At 39.9% G+C, this 18135-nt stretch overlaps 1 protein-coding gene across 4 annotated transcripts in view; it reads left to right on the top strand.

Moving 5' to 3' along the window:
• Positions 1-16596, top strand: part of NIPAL2 (NIPA like domain containing 2) — a 74158-nt gene extending 57562 nt beyond the window's left edge. For 2 of the 4 annotated variants that reach the window (XM_073794620.1, XM_019925076.3), the window contains 6 exons: positions 1125-1221; positions 6493-6628; positions 8572-8660; positions 12551-12614; positions 13733-13827; positions 15156-16596. In XM_073794620.1, coding sequence (XP_073650721.1) covers positions 1125-1221; positions 6493-6628; positions 8572-8660; positions 12551-12614; positions 13733-13827; positions 15156-15268 — 594 coding nt within the window. In that variant the 3' untranslated portion in view covers positions 15269-16596. The remainder of the gene's footprint in view (positions 1-1124; positions 1222-6492; positions 6629-8571; positions 8661-12550; positions 12615-13732; positions 13828-15155) is intronic. The other 2 variants (XM_073794618.1, XM_073794619.1) reach the window with 2 other exon arrangements.
• The last annotated feature ends 1539 nt before the right edge of the window (positions 16597-18135 follow it).

Raw genomic sequence — 18135 nt, 5'->3', positions numbered from 1 at the left:
AGGCCCAGGAGGAACAGGTAGGGAAGGTAGGCCACCAAGAATTAAGTGTTGGGGACTGCCCTGGTGGCGCAGTGGTTAAGAATCCGCCTGCCAATGCAGGGGACACAGGTTCAATCCCTGGTCCAGGAAGATCCCACATGCCACAGAGCAACTAAGCCCGTGGCCACAACTACTGAAGCCTGCACACCTAGAGCCTGTGCTCCACAACAAGAGAAGTCACCACAATGAGAAGCCCGTGCACCGCAAGGAAGAGTAACCCCCACTCGCCAAAAGTAAAGAAAGCCCACGTGCAGCAATGAAGACCCAACGCAGCCAAAAAATAAATAAATAAAGAGTTAAGTGTTGGGACTTCCCTGGCAGTCCAGTGTTTAAGACTCTGTGCTTCCACTGCAGGGGACACAGGTTCGATCCCTGGTCAGGGAACTAATATCCTGCATGCCACACAATGCGGCCAAAAACAAAAAAGAGTTAAGTGTTGCCCATATTCGTGTGTTATGGCTGTTAAACATGCATGTCAGACTTCTCTGGTGGCCCAGTGGTTAAGAATCTGCCTGCCAATGCAAGGGACACCGGTTTGAGCCCTGGTCCGGGAAGATCCCACATGCTGTGGAACAACTAAGCCTGTGGGCCACAACTACTAAGCCTGTGCTCTAGAGCCCGTGAGCCACAACTACTGAGCCCGCATGGCACAACTACTGAAGCCTGCATGCCTAGAGCCCATGCTCCGCAACAAGAGAAGACACCACAATGAGAAGCCCGTGCACCACAACTAGAGAAAGCCCATGTGCAGCAAAGACCCAACGCATCCAAAAAAAGAAAAAAGAAAAAAAAAGCATGTGAAAATGTCTGGTAGACAACTGGATAAATGAGACTGGAGTTGGGAGGTCAGGACTGGAGGTCTAGATTTGGGCATCATTGCCATGTAGGTGATGTTAGAACTCTAGGTCTGGATCACTAAGGCTCCTTATGCTGTTCTCATATATTTATAATTGTCCTTAGGAGCTCCAGTCATCCTCAACCCTCATCTGATAGTTGTTGCAAAATCAAAAAGAGAAGTGTGCCATTCTGAAGACTTCGGATAGAATAATTTACACTTTACTCTTTTTCATCTTTTTCATTTCTAGATTTTAGAAATACTCATTTTCTGCATTCTCCTATATTTCCATAAAAGGAAAGGAATGAAACACATTGTGATTCTGCTAACCCTCGTGGCACTTCTAGGTAAGGGTATTCTTTTGTTTTCTAATTATCTAATGTAGCCATGCTAAGTCATAAAAGAGTTTAAAGGAAAATATTTGAGCATTCTATTTTTTCTCATTGTTTCTGCTTTTCAATTCTGATCTATAGAAACTGAGTCTCAGTTACGCAAATTGTACTTTGCATGTCCATTGCTGCAATTGATATATGTTTAATTTTTAATATATTTAAGGATTTTTACTTCTTGATAATTTTATTTGCTCTCTGACAATTTGGGGATTTTTTTCTTAGTAAATAATTGAAGAATATTAAAAGAGAAACAAATGAATAAACCCAAATGAAACTTTTGTATCAGAAGTTATCTAGGCCTATCCTATTTACATTTAGAAAAAAAAAACTTTAAAACATGGCTAATATGAAACAAATGTAAGCAGTATGATTTTCTTGAATACATTTCTTTCATTCATTATTTAACTACCCGTTTCCTTTTTCTCCAGAGGCACCTTATAAGATTTGAAAACTGATGCTTACATAAGCCCTCTCTCTATATATTTTTTTTTTCTTTTTTTTTTTTTTTCTGTACGCGGGCCTCCCACTGTTGTGGCCTCTCCCGTTGCGGAGCACAGGCTCTGGACACACAGGCTCAGCAGCCATGGCTCACGGGCCCAGACGCTCCGCGGCATGTGGGATCCTCCCAGACTGGAGCACGAACCCGTGTCCCCTGCATCGGCAGGCGGACTCTCAACCACTGCGCCACCAGGGAAGCCCAGCCCTCTATATCTTTTTAAATCTATTCTCCCTCCCCACTCCTCTGTATCTCTCTCTCTCATACATATACACACACACACACACACACACACACACACACACACACACACACACATATATATCAACACTAGGAGATCTCACTAATCATTTGGGAAATTCCCTTTTCAAAAATTTATTTATAATTCTTTCTTTGCCTAAGATGACCCATCCATCACATGTTGTTAACTCTAACTTTGTACATTGTATTCATACCTTTGAGGCAGCTGCAGCTCCCATGTTCATGAGGTGCTGGAGGTTTCATTTCTTCATTTCATCAACTCTCCTTTGAATTGGAAGAGTTGCATTTGTGATAGTTACTTATAGAAACAAATTTACTCTAGAACATGTTCAGGTATGTGGTTAATCAAAAGAACAGAAAAGAAACTTTATATTTTTTTCTTCCAAATTACCAGGTAGGGAGAACAAAAGCAAACTAAGAGAAAAGATGCACATTATGTAGGAAAATATTGAAAATAAAGGAAATTTTAAATAGGAAAGTAAGATAACAGAATTAAGACCATACATATCAGCTTTGATCATAAATGTAAATGGGGTAAGTTTACCAAGTGAAAAAGAAAGATTTCCAAATTGTACTTGAGAAAAATTCCCGTATTGATTTTGAAAAAGATTCTGAAATTGGATTCAGCCAGTTTCCTCTGGTTCAGCTCTGTAAGGGTTATTGAAACATCACCCTTTCTGACTGGCCTCTGCTGGTTGTGAAATATTTTGACTTCATACATCAATTTCATCTAAACAAGGTAACTCAGATTGAAAGTAAAAGAAAGCAGAAGGTCATTATATTACCATCTAAGTTAAAATCAGGGCAGAAGCAGTAAATGCAACAGAGGATCCTGGAGGCTCCCCTATTAGTATTTAGTTGCTAATCAGGGTAGGACTGGGGCTTGGAGGAGGCATCAGGGGACAGGGGCCCTCAGTAGACTGGGCAGCAGCTATTTCAGAAACTACATTAGCATAAGTATAAGAGGAGTAGGAGACTTCTCTTAGCTCATGGAAATAAGGAGACAGAAAAATCTGTAAAATTAGAGAAACTGAATGCTTAATTTTGATCTGGCAGCTCTAAGGTTGAACTCTAAATCCAGAAAGCAGAGGATACACCTTCTTTCAAGTGCCTGTGTAACATTTACAAAAGCTGATCTTATAATTGGCCACAAAGAAATTTTTGATAAATTCCAGGAAGTTGAAAGAGTACAGACCACATTTTCAGATCACAGTGAAATAAAAACAGAAAATAATAACAAAAATAGAACCACTAAAACCGTACCACCTGGGAATGTTAAACACTATGCTTAAACTGCAGCTGGGCCAAAGCAGAAACCACGATTTCATTACAGCATATATTTCTTAAATTATTATGAAAACACTTAATATTAAACCTATAGTTTATGACTAATGCTGTATTCAGAAGGAAATTCATTGCTTTAAATGTAAGTCAATTAAGTACTCAACTCAAGAAGTTAGGGGAAAAAAGCACAGAAATAAAGCTGAGGCAAGCAGAAAGGAACAATTAGTAAAGATAAAGGCAAAAATTAATGAAATAGAAGGCAGAAAAGCAATGGATCGATAAATAAACGCAAGAATCAGTTCTGAGGAAGAACTAGGAATAAACTGAGAAGGCTGACTTTTAAACATGGGTCAGCATAATTCATGTTGGGCAAAAATCGTACTGTTAAAATGATGAAAGTAATACGTGTCTACCGCTGAGAATTAAGAAAACAGAGAAAGACAAAAAGAAACTAAAATATTTTAATATAAAATATAAAAATTCATATAATTGAGCACTGCAGCATGATATTATGGGAGTGTGTCTGGTCCTCTGTAGAAGATAGTTTACCAATAGATTTCAGAAGAACAGTGGCTGTCAACACAGTAATTGCCCTTTCGGTGATTTTCCTACAGAAATTGGCAGAATGATATACAAAGATTTGTATTCAAGGATATTCATCACAGTTTCATTTTTAATACCAAAAAAATGGATACAATCAAAATATCTAAGAGTAAGGAGTTCCCAAAAGGCATTCCCATTCATACAAAGGCTTACTCTCCAGCCAATAAAAATCATACTTTAGAAGAATAATTACTGGCATAGAAAATACTTAATGGTGATGGAAAATTGGTTCCTAAGTAGTATATACTGTATGATTCACATGTTATAATATATTTGTGCTTAGCGATAGAAAAATAACTACAGAGAGTCTCAAATGTTAAAAATGATTTGGGGGACTTCCCTGGTGGCGCAGTGCTTGAGAGTCCGCCTGCCGATGCAGGGAACGCGCGTTCGTGCCCCGGTCCGGGAGGATCCCACATGCCGCGGAGCGGCTAGGCCCGTGAGCCATGGCCGCTGAGCCTGCGCGTCCGGAGCCTGTGCTCCACAGCGGGAGGGGCCACAGCGGTGAGAGGCCGCGTACCGCAGGAAAAAAAAAAAAAAAAGATTTGGGGATGAGTGTTGAGATTACAGGTGATTTTTATTTTTCTTTCCAGACTTTTCTGCATTTTCCATATTTTTGTAAATGGGCATGTATACATTTTATAGTTTAAAAAATGAGTTTAAAGTTTATTCATAATCCCATTGTCTAGAGATAGCCACTGATAGTATCTTGATGTAGTTTCTTCTAGCCATTTTTTCTGTGCATATGTTAAGTACTTTCTACTTTTATATCTACAACATTAGAATGATACTGCATTACAATTTGGTATTCCCACCCATCCTCATTAACCACCCCCGCCCTCAAAAAAACTTGGAAGTACTCAACACCAGCTTAGAAATACAATAAACAGTGATTAATCAGGTGGTGATTGTGCGTGCTTTGAAAATATAGTGATTAACTCTAGCAACTGATAGTTGGTTTAGCTGTTTAATAAAGAATTCTAGGTTTGTTTTTGTTTTGTATTTAAGTAAATTTAACATCAGATGGTGGTTGAATTAGGTGGGCTTTGCAACCCTGAGGTTCTGAGGCGAAGGGAACAATGTGTTCAACTCTTACTCCGTGAATGATCTCTTTTGGAAACCTGGCTGTTCAGACCACAAGCCCATCACCACATCGTGCTCTAATTTCAAGCCAAGTGTTTAGGAGGAAATCAAGGTCCCTCAAGAGCTAACCTTATAAACTTAAACCATCAAGTGACATACATGTCTATAGATATTTTACATTTCTAGATTAGCTAAAATATGACTATTTTCATAATCTATACAAAATATGTAAAATGACCAAGTCAAAAAACATTTAAGGTGAAGAAGGGCCCAGCTGTAAGGGCCTCTTTGTTCAGATTGGGAGTTTGTTTTTAGAATTTATCACCTGGTCTCCTCTGTTAATTATGACTTTTAACAGAAAGAAAATGTCTAATTTGGAAGTGTGCCCTGGTAACCTTCAAGTCAAAGAATATTTTTATTTTTTAGAAAACTAGGCTTTTCCTAGTTGGCCATCACCTGCTATTTTAAACTTTATATATATATATATATATATATATATATATATATCCTTTTCAAAAGCTAAAAGGAATAAAGCTCAGATATATTATGACCAAGTAGATCAAAGATAGTATTTCTTCTTCACACTGCCTTTGACTTACAGATATTTGATTTCATGTAAAAATTATTTTTTAACTTTCTGTGGGTTTCAGCTAAATTATGGAATTATATGCAACAGTAGTTTCAAGAGACCTAAGACAGAAAGAAAACACTCTCTTCATCCTACAGAAACACTGTGTTTCCAGAAAATTCTTCCTTGCTTTCATTCTAACATAACCTTATCAAATCACTTTTCCCTCATTGCTGTTTGAAACATATGAGAAACTTGTTCTCATAGTGATAAGTTCCTCTTTTAGCATAGAAAATAAACAGACATTGCTTATGTAAATCTTAGATTCAGGGTTGACTCTGAGAAATGAACACTCAGCTCTGTCCTGCTTACTATTAACGTCCTTGTCAAAAAATATTTTTAATGAAAACGTCTAGGCGTTTACTAACAAAAGGACTCGTATGTAGACTTAGTACAACTCTTAGTAAACTCATGGAGTGAGTTGCTTTTCACTTTCCAGTTTTCTCATCTATTCGGCTTTAAATTTTTTCAGTATAGTTTAATAGTTATTTTCCCATTAATGTCACATGGGCAATCTGCGTTTTCTTATCTCCTCCCTTCATTGTTTTCTTCCTTTCCCGTCTACCAGTAATTATAACCTCCACAGCATCCTTTCAACAGTGAGGGCTGGAAAATAAGCATCTTGCTCCGAAGATAAGCACTCAGTCACACAGCAGATCTTTAGCTGATTTAAGCAAATGGAAAGGCCACAGCTTGAGCAACAGGACTACTGCTTGGCTGGCATCACAACCTACCCTACACCTCTCAGGGCAGTCTTCATTCTTAAAGCATAATAGGGGTATTTACTACTCTACCATGTAAAGTTAAGATACTTATTTGTAATTCTATCTCAGATATGTATTTTATTTGTGTTTTGTGTTTTCTTTTTCAGCCTCATTGACTGTTATTTCAGTAAAAGCCGTCTCAGGCATGATCGCTTTTTCTGTGACGGATAAAATGCAACTAACTTATCCCATCTTCTATATCATGTTTATCATCATGATAGCATCTTGTGTTTTCCAAGTCAAGTAAGTTAGCTCTTACATACTCACTGCCCTTTCAACATTCCCGTGCTTCTCTGAGCATTCATCTTTATTGGCCTCAGATGATAATTAAAATTAGATGCAACCGATTTCTAAGGGTGAGGGGTCTATGCTTATCCTCAGCCAATATCCCTGGCTTTATCCTTCACATCCAATAATAAGTTTTTACGAAGCATTGCCTTCATGTTTTGTGAGTTCTAAAGTGTGGCCATAATCCAGCTAAGTGCACTTTGATACTTTCCTGATGCTCTTCTGCTTGTAATTAATATCCATCGCACACAGGTTGTCATTAGCAATAAATCAAAGGGGCAGGTCCACATCCAGGATTTCATTCTAAATATAGGAAATACATGAACCCTTCACCTTCATTTCTTAGCTCATACTCATTAATTGCCCAGAGATAGACAAAACCAGACGTTTGGCCGGGAGGGAAATCCTTTCCCCAAAACTTTGCATCTTCAGCCAGAATTTTCCTTGCACCCACGGGATTGCAGAATGATTGTTTTCCATTTCTCTTGGGGCCTCACAGCGGTGATATGGAACATTTTTAATTTCTGCTCTTCTCTCCCCCCACCTCCATCTGCTCCAATCTCTTCCCCTCCATTTCACATCATGATTTTGCCTTTGCTGCTAGGTTCTCCTGAGTCCACCAGAAAGTTTTCTGTTTACCCCAAAATGCTATGCAGGAGCGCCAGCCCAGTGCCAGCCAGGAAGTCAAAGCCCAAATTTTGGAGGAGAATGGTTCCTTCCTTAGGTGCTAGAAGTCAAGTCTAATTGTTACGGGTTGAATATGGACCCTGTTACAAGGAGTGTGTTACCGGAGAAATCCAATGTTCTGTCACTGTTTCATTTGTCATAAACAAACTGTTTCTTTTGTTTGTTTATAAGACCAAGTGTGTATCTAACACTTGAATCATGAAACTGCTTTGTTTCATCTCTCTTCTGAATTAATCGGTACAGTTACAATAGCTTTCAGAATTTACTGACTAGCATCATTATCTTTAAACTCTGCTTCACGAATTTAAAAGCCAGATACAACTGAAGGTAAACTACATTCCTATCACCGTTGTTTCAGTCCCTGCACCTCTCACCCTAGAACTGTGTGACCACACTAGAACTGTAGAACCATGGTTCTCAGCCCTGGCTTCCCATTACAATTCATTACCTGAGGAGGTTTGTTTGTACATATATGTATACATGCACATATATACTTACATGCCTGTGTACATGCATGTGTGTGTACATGCATGTACACACACACATAGAGGAACACTTGGGCTCTACTCACAAATTTTTTTTTTTTCAATTGCTCTAGAATAGGACCTAAACACTAGTGCTTTTCAAAGTGCCCAGGTGATGTCAATGCAATGCACTGCTTCAGAAAAGGTCTAGTCCCTGACAGGGCTGCACGGTGCAGTTGTGGGAACCTGAACCATGTTGGCGGCCAAAGTGGGAAGCTGAGCTCCCACATGTGCTCTGCAGCTGGAGGGCTGAGCATTGTTTTTGAAACATTAAACATTCCTTTACTTCTCCATCTTCTTTCTTGGCACGTGGCATGTCAAGGGATAGCTATACCATTCCCCGATATGATATTTAACAGGTTCTAAAGTCTATCCTAATGAATCAGCCCCAGTGTGATACTGGTCCAGCAGCTTGAATCGCTTCCAACTCAAACTTCTGTGGCCTCCAAATATGATTAATTGCTTTTCATTGTTACTGTTGTTGGTTTAAACAGACCGTAAAACCTGACATCTGATCTCATACATCAGATGCATATAAGCTATGACTGCTGATTGGAAATGCCCTTTTACTGCACTTCCTTTCCCTTTGTAGTTGTAGCTAAAGAACATGCATTTCTCGATGTTATTGTTAACTTATTGTTGAGCGTCTCTTAAAGACAGAGCTTCAGTAAGTGCCTTCTGCTCTAGGCTCCTGAATCAAGCCACAAAACTCTACAATACGGCGACGGTGGTGCCCATTAACCATACTTTCTTTACCATCAGTGCCATTATTGCAGGTGAGTTTTGGCTTTCTATGCTTAAGTGATTCTATCCCCATAACAAGCATAAATGAAGTCTCCCTCAGAGTAATGAGAAAATCAAGGAATATTTTGGTTATAAGGAATGTATAGCCCACATCCTCCTAGCTACCGCCCAGTGTCTGAACTTCCTCCATAACATCCTCTAGGAGAGGTTCTTCTACTTTGTGTGAATGTTCCCCAGTGCTCTCTGTGCCCCGAGACAGTTCAGTCCTGGTTTGAATCACTCTAATAATCTGGAGAGCTCTAATTATTAGATAGTATTCCCCTGTATTGGAACTGAAATAAGCCTCCCTGTGAATTCCAGATGCTCATCTTAGTTCTGCTTTCTGGAGTCTTCTCCTTGCCAGCCCTTCTGATAATCAAAGCGCAGGTCCTCCTGTGTCCTGTCTCTGGACCAAACATCCCCAGTTCGATGAACTCTTCCCTCCCTGGTGCTCACCACTTGCATCAGAGAGAGGGATCCAAACGAGAATCCAGTGTTCCAGGGAAGGCCAGACAGATGAGAACAGAAACTACTACTTTTACTGTTCTGGCCTCTATTTTTCTACTATTGTAGTTCTTTTCTTTCTATGGACAATTTTTTAAATAGGTCAGACAGAGTAGTGTTAAAAAAGTATAAATTTGAAACTTGGTCCAAACAAAAATACAGTCGATTCAGGTATATCATTTGTAAGTTTGGTACTGGTATACCTTAGTTCATTGGCTTATTAGATGTATTTACTACCTTGTCATACTGGGACTTCATTTCCCAATGCAAAGTTTATGTATTTGGGAGGTAATTAGGTATTATCTGTTGCCTAATGGACACACCTTTTTTATTTCATGGCAAACAGGGTGACTGCCAGGGGGCAATTTTTAAATGTAATTAATGCATTTTCTGTTTCCCAAAATTGAAACATACTTTTAAAGAGAAAGATTATATCCGAAAACATCTAATTTTTTTTTAGCATTTTATGCTTGTTGACAAAAGAAAGTAACAAAAGATTGTACACTTGTGTGTCCTAGAAATATTGAAAAAGGAAAAGAGCAAGGCCAAAAACATTTATAGGCGTGACGTACAGCATAATAATTAAGATGACTGTGCTAAAGATGTGTAAGACATGTAGTTCCCCTGAAAAGGAGGTTTTATAGGAGGCCCAACAGGGCTGGATCTGAATACTTAGCAAAGCAAGTAACTGATGAGTCAGGGAAGCTGGAACTTTCTGGGAGTGATCATAGTTCACCTGATGTCACTGAAGTGTGGAATGGAGGTGAAGCTTCTTGACTTACTTCTCCTCTTTGCCCCCATCAAAAAGTATAGCTTTTACGAAAAGCTTAAAACGAAATGAGATACCATATATTGCCTGCTAAATTAGTAAAGCTTTCGTTTTGCTCTTTTTATCTCAATAATCAATGCTGACGAGGCTGAAGTGTTGCGGGCACGTTCGTGGAGTCGGGTACCATGGTACCTCCCGCCTAGAACTGAGTTTCAGAGTTTTTATCAAGAGCCTTAAAAATGTTTCCACTCTTTGATACTACAGCTCAAAAACAAAAAAATAACCCAATTAAAAAATGGACAAAGGACTTGATTAAGACATTTCTTCAAAGAAGATGTACTTGTGCTTGGCCAACAAGCACATGAAAAGATGTTCAACATCACGAATCATTAGGGAAATGCAAACCAAAACCACTTCACACCCATTAGGATGACTACTAGCAAATAAATAAATAAAATAACAAATGTTGGCAAGTATATGAAGAAATTGGAACCCTTGTGCACTGTTAGTGGGAATGTAAAATGGTGTAGCCACTATGGCAGTTCCTCAAAAAATTAAGCGTAGAATTACCATATGATCCAGCAATTCTACTTCTGGGTATATGTCCGAAAGAATTGAAAGCAGGGACTCAAACAGATATTTGTACACCTAGGTTCATAGCAGCATTATTCACAGTAGCCAAATGACAGAAGCAACATAAATTGACAGATGAATGGGTAAAGAATATGTGATGTATGCATACAATGGAATGTTATTCAACCATCAAAAAGGAAAGAATTTTTGATACATGCTGCAACATGGATGAACCTTGAGGACATTATGCTAAGTGAAACAAGCCAGTCACAAAAGGACAAACACTGTATGATTCCACTTATATGAGGTATCCAGAGTAGTCAAACTTACAGGAATGGAAAGTAGAGTGGTGATTGCCAGGGGCTGGGGGGAGGCAGAAATGGGGAAGTTGTTTAGTGGGTATAGAGTTTCAGTTTCACAAGATAAGAAGTTCTGAAGATTGGTGGCACAACAATATGAATATAGTTGGCCCTCTATATCACCAGTTCTGCATCTGTGGATATAACCAACAGTGGATAGAAAATATCCCCTCCCCCCCCAAAATTCCAGAAAATTCCAAAAAGCAAAAATTTAATATGCCGCATGATAGCAACTATTCGCATAGCATTTATGCTGTATTAGGTATTATAAGTAATCTAGAGATGATTTAAAGTATTTGTGGAGGATGTGTGTAGGTTATATGCAAATATTATGCCATTTTATATAACGGACTTGAGCATCCTCAGATTCTGGTATCCGCGGAGGGGTCCTACAGCCAAATCCTGTGGGTATCGAGTGACGACTGTATACTTAACACAACTGCACTGGAAACTTTAAAATGTTTAGGATGGTAAATGTTACGTTATGTGTATTTTACTACACTTTTTTTAGTTTTTGCTCTGTTTGAACAGAAATTCCTCTTAAAGCGACAACCACAAAAAATCCTAAAATACTGGGAAAAAAATACGTAGAGAAGTTTAGTGACACTTTACAAAAGCAAAACGTTTGAAACAATTTAAAATGTCCTTCAAGAAACGAATATTATGGGGCACCAGCTCAGAATAACAAGAAAACATTAAAATGATCACAAGGAAATGTGTAATAACATGGAAAAGTGCTTCAGAAGTGTTGATTCATTCAACAAATATTCATCAGAATGGGACATGGCTTATTCCCGTAGGAAGTTTATCCTCTAGGTGAGGAGATAGACTTCAGACTGAGAAAGCCCCGTCTTGTTCCCTGTGGTATCTGCAGCACCTAAGCAGTGGCTGGCACTTAGGACTCTCAATAAATACTTGTCCACAGGGTAACAAGGCCAACACCACACACACACAAAATTTGATTCCAAGTAATATATAATTTAAAGATAACTTATTTAGTAAAAAGTCTACGAAGGCTTTGGGACCATAGGCCAAGAGGAAATCATTGAGACTAACAAGGAGAGAAGAAAAGCTCATCAGAGTAAAGGACACATCCACATTTCCCTTCACCCAGAAGGAAAGACCAGATGAAGGAGATGGGAGAGGGGTTGGCAGTGAGAAATGGAGCTGGGGTAGCACATCTGCAACCTCCAGTGCCTGAATGAGCGTGTGCCAGACCCAGAAACCGCAGGGTGTTGCCAAGACTGACAGCATGGGGAGCAGCTGGCCTGAAGTGCGAGCGCTGTGTCAAAGGCCCAGAGTCCACCCAGATGCACAGGTCAGCCTTGCTGACCCCAGGCTTAAAACTGTAGGTGGAAAATATCACTTGAGTTTTGTTTTCTTGCACATGCCAGTGGGACAAATCTTGGACTGGATAAGAAATTTCTGTTGGCAAAAGTTACGTTAATGGTGCTGACTTTTTAATAATGATACCTACGTTATATAAAGTCTACAAATCTGTGTTCTTTTGGAATCACTGAAAATGTTAGTATGGCATGCAAATACTTTTAAACTACAGGGTGTGCATTTTAAGGGTAACTATACTTAGAAAAAATAATATATTAATTTGAAAAACAATATGTAGCTATTGTAAACATTCTTACCCTGAAATTAATGTTATCTTCTATTTCTACGGTAGGTATCATATTTTATAAGGAATTCCTTGGTGCAACTTTTCTCACTATATTTATATATCTTTTTGGGTGAGTAAATGTCTCAGAAGTAAGGTATGTGAAATCCTATTACTTTTATGTGAGATTTTTGGCATTGTACCTGAGGCATAGAAAATTGGAAAATTATATAAGAAACATCAGTTCCCCGAGTTCCTAAAAGAAACATATTTTTCAACTTAACACCCTACCCAGGGCTCAGGGTCTTTGTGATTTAAGTATCTCTCTGAGGGTTCTGAAACATTGGGGTTTTTCTGTTCCAGCACAAAGTCAAGGTAAATCCACTGGCCCTTGTAGCTACTCCACATTTTTATACTCTATCAGACCTACCCCACCCTTGGGAACCCCTAGGTTAGATCTCAATCAGGGAACCACAGTTGCCTCTAGGATCACCTAGAACAAAAGGCCGAGACTGGGGCAGATCCCTACCTTTGGACCTAATAACATCAGATTGATGCCATCCCTGTCCTGTGTCTGGGTGCCCAGCTTTAACCCTGCCTAGAGATTTGGAGGACAGTCACTGCTGGCATTGTGGCAAACAGAGAGCAGAACGTTGACAGAATAGCGCCAATGTATCAATTCTTCCATTGGTGCCAGCTGGCACCCTATGAATGCTTAGCTGCTTCTTGATGTGGTATCCTGCATGATCATTGTTATGCAAACTTGAGCCCAGACTCTTTGCAGTGTAGAAAATCATCTATCTTGAGAATTCAATCTCATAAGATTTTTGGGCGAGGCTAAACTTCTGGGATCTGGAAACCATGACTATTCTTATGGCCAAGGACAACAAAATATCTTAGAAAATTAAAGAATAAATTATTTTTTGCTCGTGTTGCATGCCAGTAATGAGTCTGGGCATGCATGGATAGAAAATGAGACCTAGTGTCTACCCAAAGGGTTTAGAGCCTAAATTAGCCTCCAGATGGTAAAAACCTGAAGCAGAGACTTATTGGAAGCTGCCCAGGTCTTGGTTCTGGGGACAAATATTATTGGCTGCAGCAATTAAGACAAGTTCTAGGCAGCCTACCATGAGAAACAGAAAGAATAAAACCAGTGGAATGTATGTCATCATGTCGAATATGGAATTCAGTTATTTAACACTGTGAGTTCTTTCAGTGATCTTGTGTTCTTTATTACCATTATTCTTACAGGTGTTTTCTGTCATTCCTTGGTGTGGTTTTGGTCACAAGAAATCGAGGAAAGGAACGTCTGCCACAGTCTTACATTGATATTGGACATGTCCCTGGTAAAACTGTATATTCCTTAATTTAGAATAGAAAATTTTATCCTTATAAATTAATCATTGCTGGTATGATTTGGGGTGTAAAGTTAATACAAAACATAATTCTTACCCTCAAAAACATGGACATTTAATGATGAAACCAGAGGTGATAGTTTAACTGTAAATGTTAATAATCATTTATTTGAATATTGGCTTTGCACAGAACACTGGGGTTAGAAAAGAACTGATCCTGTTTTCTTGATTTGGGTGATGTTGCAAATTTCCTTTTTAGGTTTCTTTAAATTGGAAAAGGGTAGGGAAAGGAGTAGGAGTGGCAAGAACAGACCCTTGTTGCTTGGAGAGCCTTTGAGGGAACATCTAGGGCCAGAAAGTCAGGTGCTCAGACGGAGGTGGCCTGTGCACTGTAGGGCCAAGAGAGACGTTCTTCTCGATCACCTGAACGTGAGCTTCTTCCCCTCTTCCTTACCTCATTCATCCAGAGCGGATACATCGCTGTCCCAGCTCTCCACTCTCACCGAGAATAACTAGCTTCTGTCACGTAGACAACACAAGCCGTAACCAGAACAAAGGAAATGGGCTGCCGTGTCCCCACCTCCTCCCCTGCTCACCACCCCCAACAGTCTCCAGTTTTGCTAGGGATCTGGGGTGACCAATAGGTTTCTAGACAGACAGCAGTGATGTTCTCACAGCTTCCTCCACCATTCTGCTAGGACCGAGCCTTTGAAGCAAACACCATTAAAGCCTCATCCCTATGGCTGAGCAAATATGGCCCTATGAGTTCTGTGTTCTCTTTCGCATTTGAGCCATCGTATCAGCATTCGTGGCAAGGGTGTGTGTTAGAGATGCCTTGTATGGTAAGGGGTTCTTTGGTAGGGAATAAAGTTTACTTCTTTTTAACTCTATTTTTCATTTCACACAGCCCCACACACAGGATCAGTAACAGCTTTAGAAGCCACTAGGAAAGACTGCTTTTCTCTGTTGTTATATGCATTAGACTAAACATGAACAAGGAGACAGAACACTGGGGAGAGAGGTTTGGAGAAGAGTGCATGCTTCATGTTAATCTCCTGACTGATCCAACCTGATTTCCGTGCTCAGCATGGTAGACCCTGGGTGGGAGACGGCTCGGTCATGTGGACAGCAATGATGACACATCAAGGGGCGTGGAGTTCCGTGGGCCTTTCTTCCTTGACGTTTATCTCTTCTACTTAGAGGGTGACCACCTAGTATTTTTTCAAGGGAATAAAATGTGGCCTAGATAGAGGAGAAATTATTAAGACTTATTCTTCTGAAAGAGCTCAAAAGATTCTGTGTGATTCTTATCTCCACAGGGAAACAAACATTGGACAAAATACAGCCAGATTCAAACGGCTTATCCTATGGAACTTTGCCTGATGGAAGTGACTCCACAAAGAGCCCGAGTGGAGAGAAGAAAGAGGTCTGAAATGCCGAGAGGGATGGCTGCTGGCCTGTTATTCGATACCACCTTTTAAAAAATTGCACATGTTCAATTTGTGTCAGCAGCTATTTTATGCTGACATGTGCTCCCATTTGTTTCAGAGTCCTTTACCCCACCTCCATGTCTACGGACTATCAGGGCCTTCCTAAGCTTTGACAGTCTAATGTGTGCATGGAATGTGATTTGAAGTGTTCCCCACACCCTGGACCTCTCCCTAGTGATCATCGAACTGGCTAGATCTTAATTAGAGCCTGGCTGCCCAAGCAGGAATGTCACACAAAAATGTGCGTTCACGAGTTGGCTGCAGAACACATCGGTTGTTTTTCCCATACAGCTTGCAAGGTCAGTTGCTTTGTTTTAAAGGGACACTTTAGCCCCACCACCTCGCTCCTAAACCAAAGGTTTGAGAGCATTCATTTTTCCTAAGACATCTTTTATGAACCTCCCCCAAAAACATTTCACCTTCCTATTCCCAGATTGAGTGGTGAATCATCTTTTCTGAAAACTAGCCCTATCACAAATATCCTTTGAAAATTAAGGGTGTCTTTAAATTAGAATTTATACCCCATTCTATGATGGGGTACACCAAAATCAAAAGACCTTGACTGGTGGACTTTTTTAAGCTTAAGAAAGGAAAAATTTAAGAATTAGTACCAATTTTTTAAATAAAAATGTAATAGAATGGTGACGTTTTCTTCAGCTGTACGATCCTATTATACTTGAATTGAAACTGAAGACAAACTTCATATAGTATGCCTTTATTTGTTGAGATCTTATAATTTATCAAGTGGGTTTTTATGTTTTAACTTTTAACACGTCTCAAAGATCATATTTAAGTTCTTAGTGATATTTTCACTAACACTCTGTTTCTTCCTCAAGGCATTACTTCAAGCTTTAGAATAAAATTCTTCTAGGTAAAAGAACAGTTACGATTAGAGAACTGGATTTCAGCCTTTTCAAATCTGTAGACATAGAACACAGCCAAGGGGTCCAACCTAAGTCAAGGGAGGAAACCCAGGTGCTGCCATGCCCTGAATGGCTCTTCCGCTGCCATAGTGACATAGCTACTAAGATACATTTGCAGGTAGAGTCCATAATCATATCTGTTATTATTTATGATCTCCTACTATTTAAATGAGAAGAAAAGAGCTAGCTTTCATTATCACCAACACCAAATAATAAGCCCCATCCTTAATGACATTTCAAAACCTTCAGATCACTTCTGACAGGCCAGTCCAATATTATTCCAGCTAACTGTCTTGCATTTGTTTGGTTGTTCAACTCAGAACTATTGAAACTATAGTCTTAACTGCTTTGGGTCTTTTATCTTTGTTCTTTGTCATGACCTGCATTCCTGACCAGACCAACCAAACTGGCCCACAAAGGTGAGATTCAAATCCATCACCAATGTATGAATAATAACCTAGAGCCCATGTCTGGCTTTTGAACTCCTGGTAACAATTCCTGCCATTGTGGAAAGTATCCCATTAATTCAAATAACATAGTCATATAATTTATGGCATGTTTTACTGAACTTGGTCCAACATGCTGGCATTGGAAGGCTCAGCTAAGAAATGTGTCTGGTGTCTTAAACTACAGATTTCTGGTGACTCTTAAAACTGGTTTCAAAGATTTGGGAAATAATTAGACAGAAGAGTTTTACTTGAAGTGGGACTATATTTATAGCTATAGCACGTGGTTTTGCACGTTGTAGAGTTTTGCACGGAGACAAGCATAATGCCAATACTTTAGCGGTCGCCAACATTTAAACTTTTAAAAGTTTGCATCTTTTAAAAGTTGTAAGAAATGGCATTGACATGCACATTTGCACAATCCAGCAATGCTTCAGGAGTTTAGGTGACACAGAAAATATATTCAGACCTAATTTTACTTTCCATATCGCGTCTCCAAAGCAAGGTGAATAGGAGATTTACTTGCACTGACTTGTAAAGATTTTTTAAATTACACACTGCACGACAACAACCAGAGCCAACCCTGTCCTCCTCTTGGCATTGTGAGTCGGGGACCTTTAGCCAACACTTGACTCATCTGACTGTCTAGACCAGGGGGTCTGCAAACTCTTCCTGTAACGACACAGAGAGTAAATATTTTGGGGTTTGTTGGCCATACAATGTCTGTGGCAACCACTCAACTCTGCCATTGTAGTATGAAAGCAGCCATAGACAGTATATAAACAAATGAGCGTGGCTGGTGTCAGTAAAATTTTTTTTTTTTTTAGTATGCGGGCCTCTCGCTGCTGTGGCCTCCCCCATTGCGGAGCACAGGCTCCGGACGCGCAGGCTCAGCGGCCATGGCTCACGGGCCCAGCCGCTCCGCGGCATGTGGGATCTTCCCAGACCGGGGCACGAACCCGTGTCCCCTGCATCGGCAGGCGGACTCTCAACCACTGCGCCACCAGGGAAGCCCAGTACAATTTTATTTACAGAAGGAGGTGGCCGGTTGGTGGGCTATGGTTTTCCAGCCCTTGGTCTACTCCTCTGCCCTTGCTCTAGACTCCTCTGCCCTTGCCGTGCTGCTTCTTCCTTATTTCTTGGGCATTCAAGAGTTTAAAAAACAAACTGGATACAATGGGAGTGTTAGCCATGTCTTGATATTTACATTAGGATCTTGTTGCTTATGTAAGATACAAATGAAAGCAATGAGTTCATCACTGGTGCCCAAATCCTTCTCTGTTGAAGGTAGCAGTTCTTTTATGAGCACCACTGACTGTATCGGAAGGGCCTCTCCAATCCCACACTCTTAAGTGGATAATTGCCTCAGAAATGAGTAGCAGTTACCTCTCATGTAGCAGATTAAAGCAGAGGTCCTTACCATCTGATTGTTATCAGTTT

Source organism: Tursiops truncatus, chromosome 17, assembly GCF_011762595.2.
Source record: "Tursiops truncatus isolate mTurTru1 chromosome 17, mTurTru1.mat.Y, whole genome shotgun sequence".
NCBI lineage: Eukaryota > Metazoa > Chordata > Mammalia > Artiodactyla > Delphinidae > Tursiops > Tursiops truncatus.
Note: the sequence above shows the minus strand (reverse complement) of the source record. Positions and strands in the feature narration are given on the sequence as shown.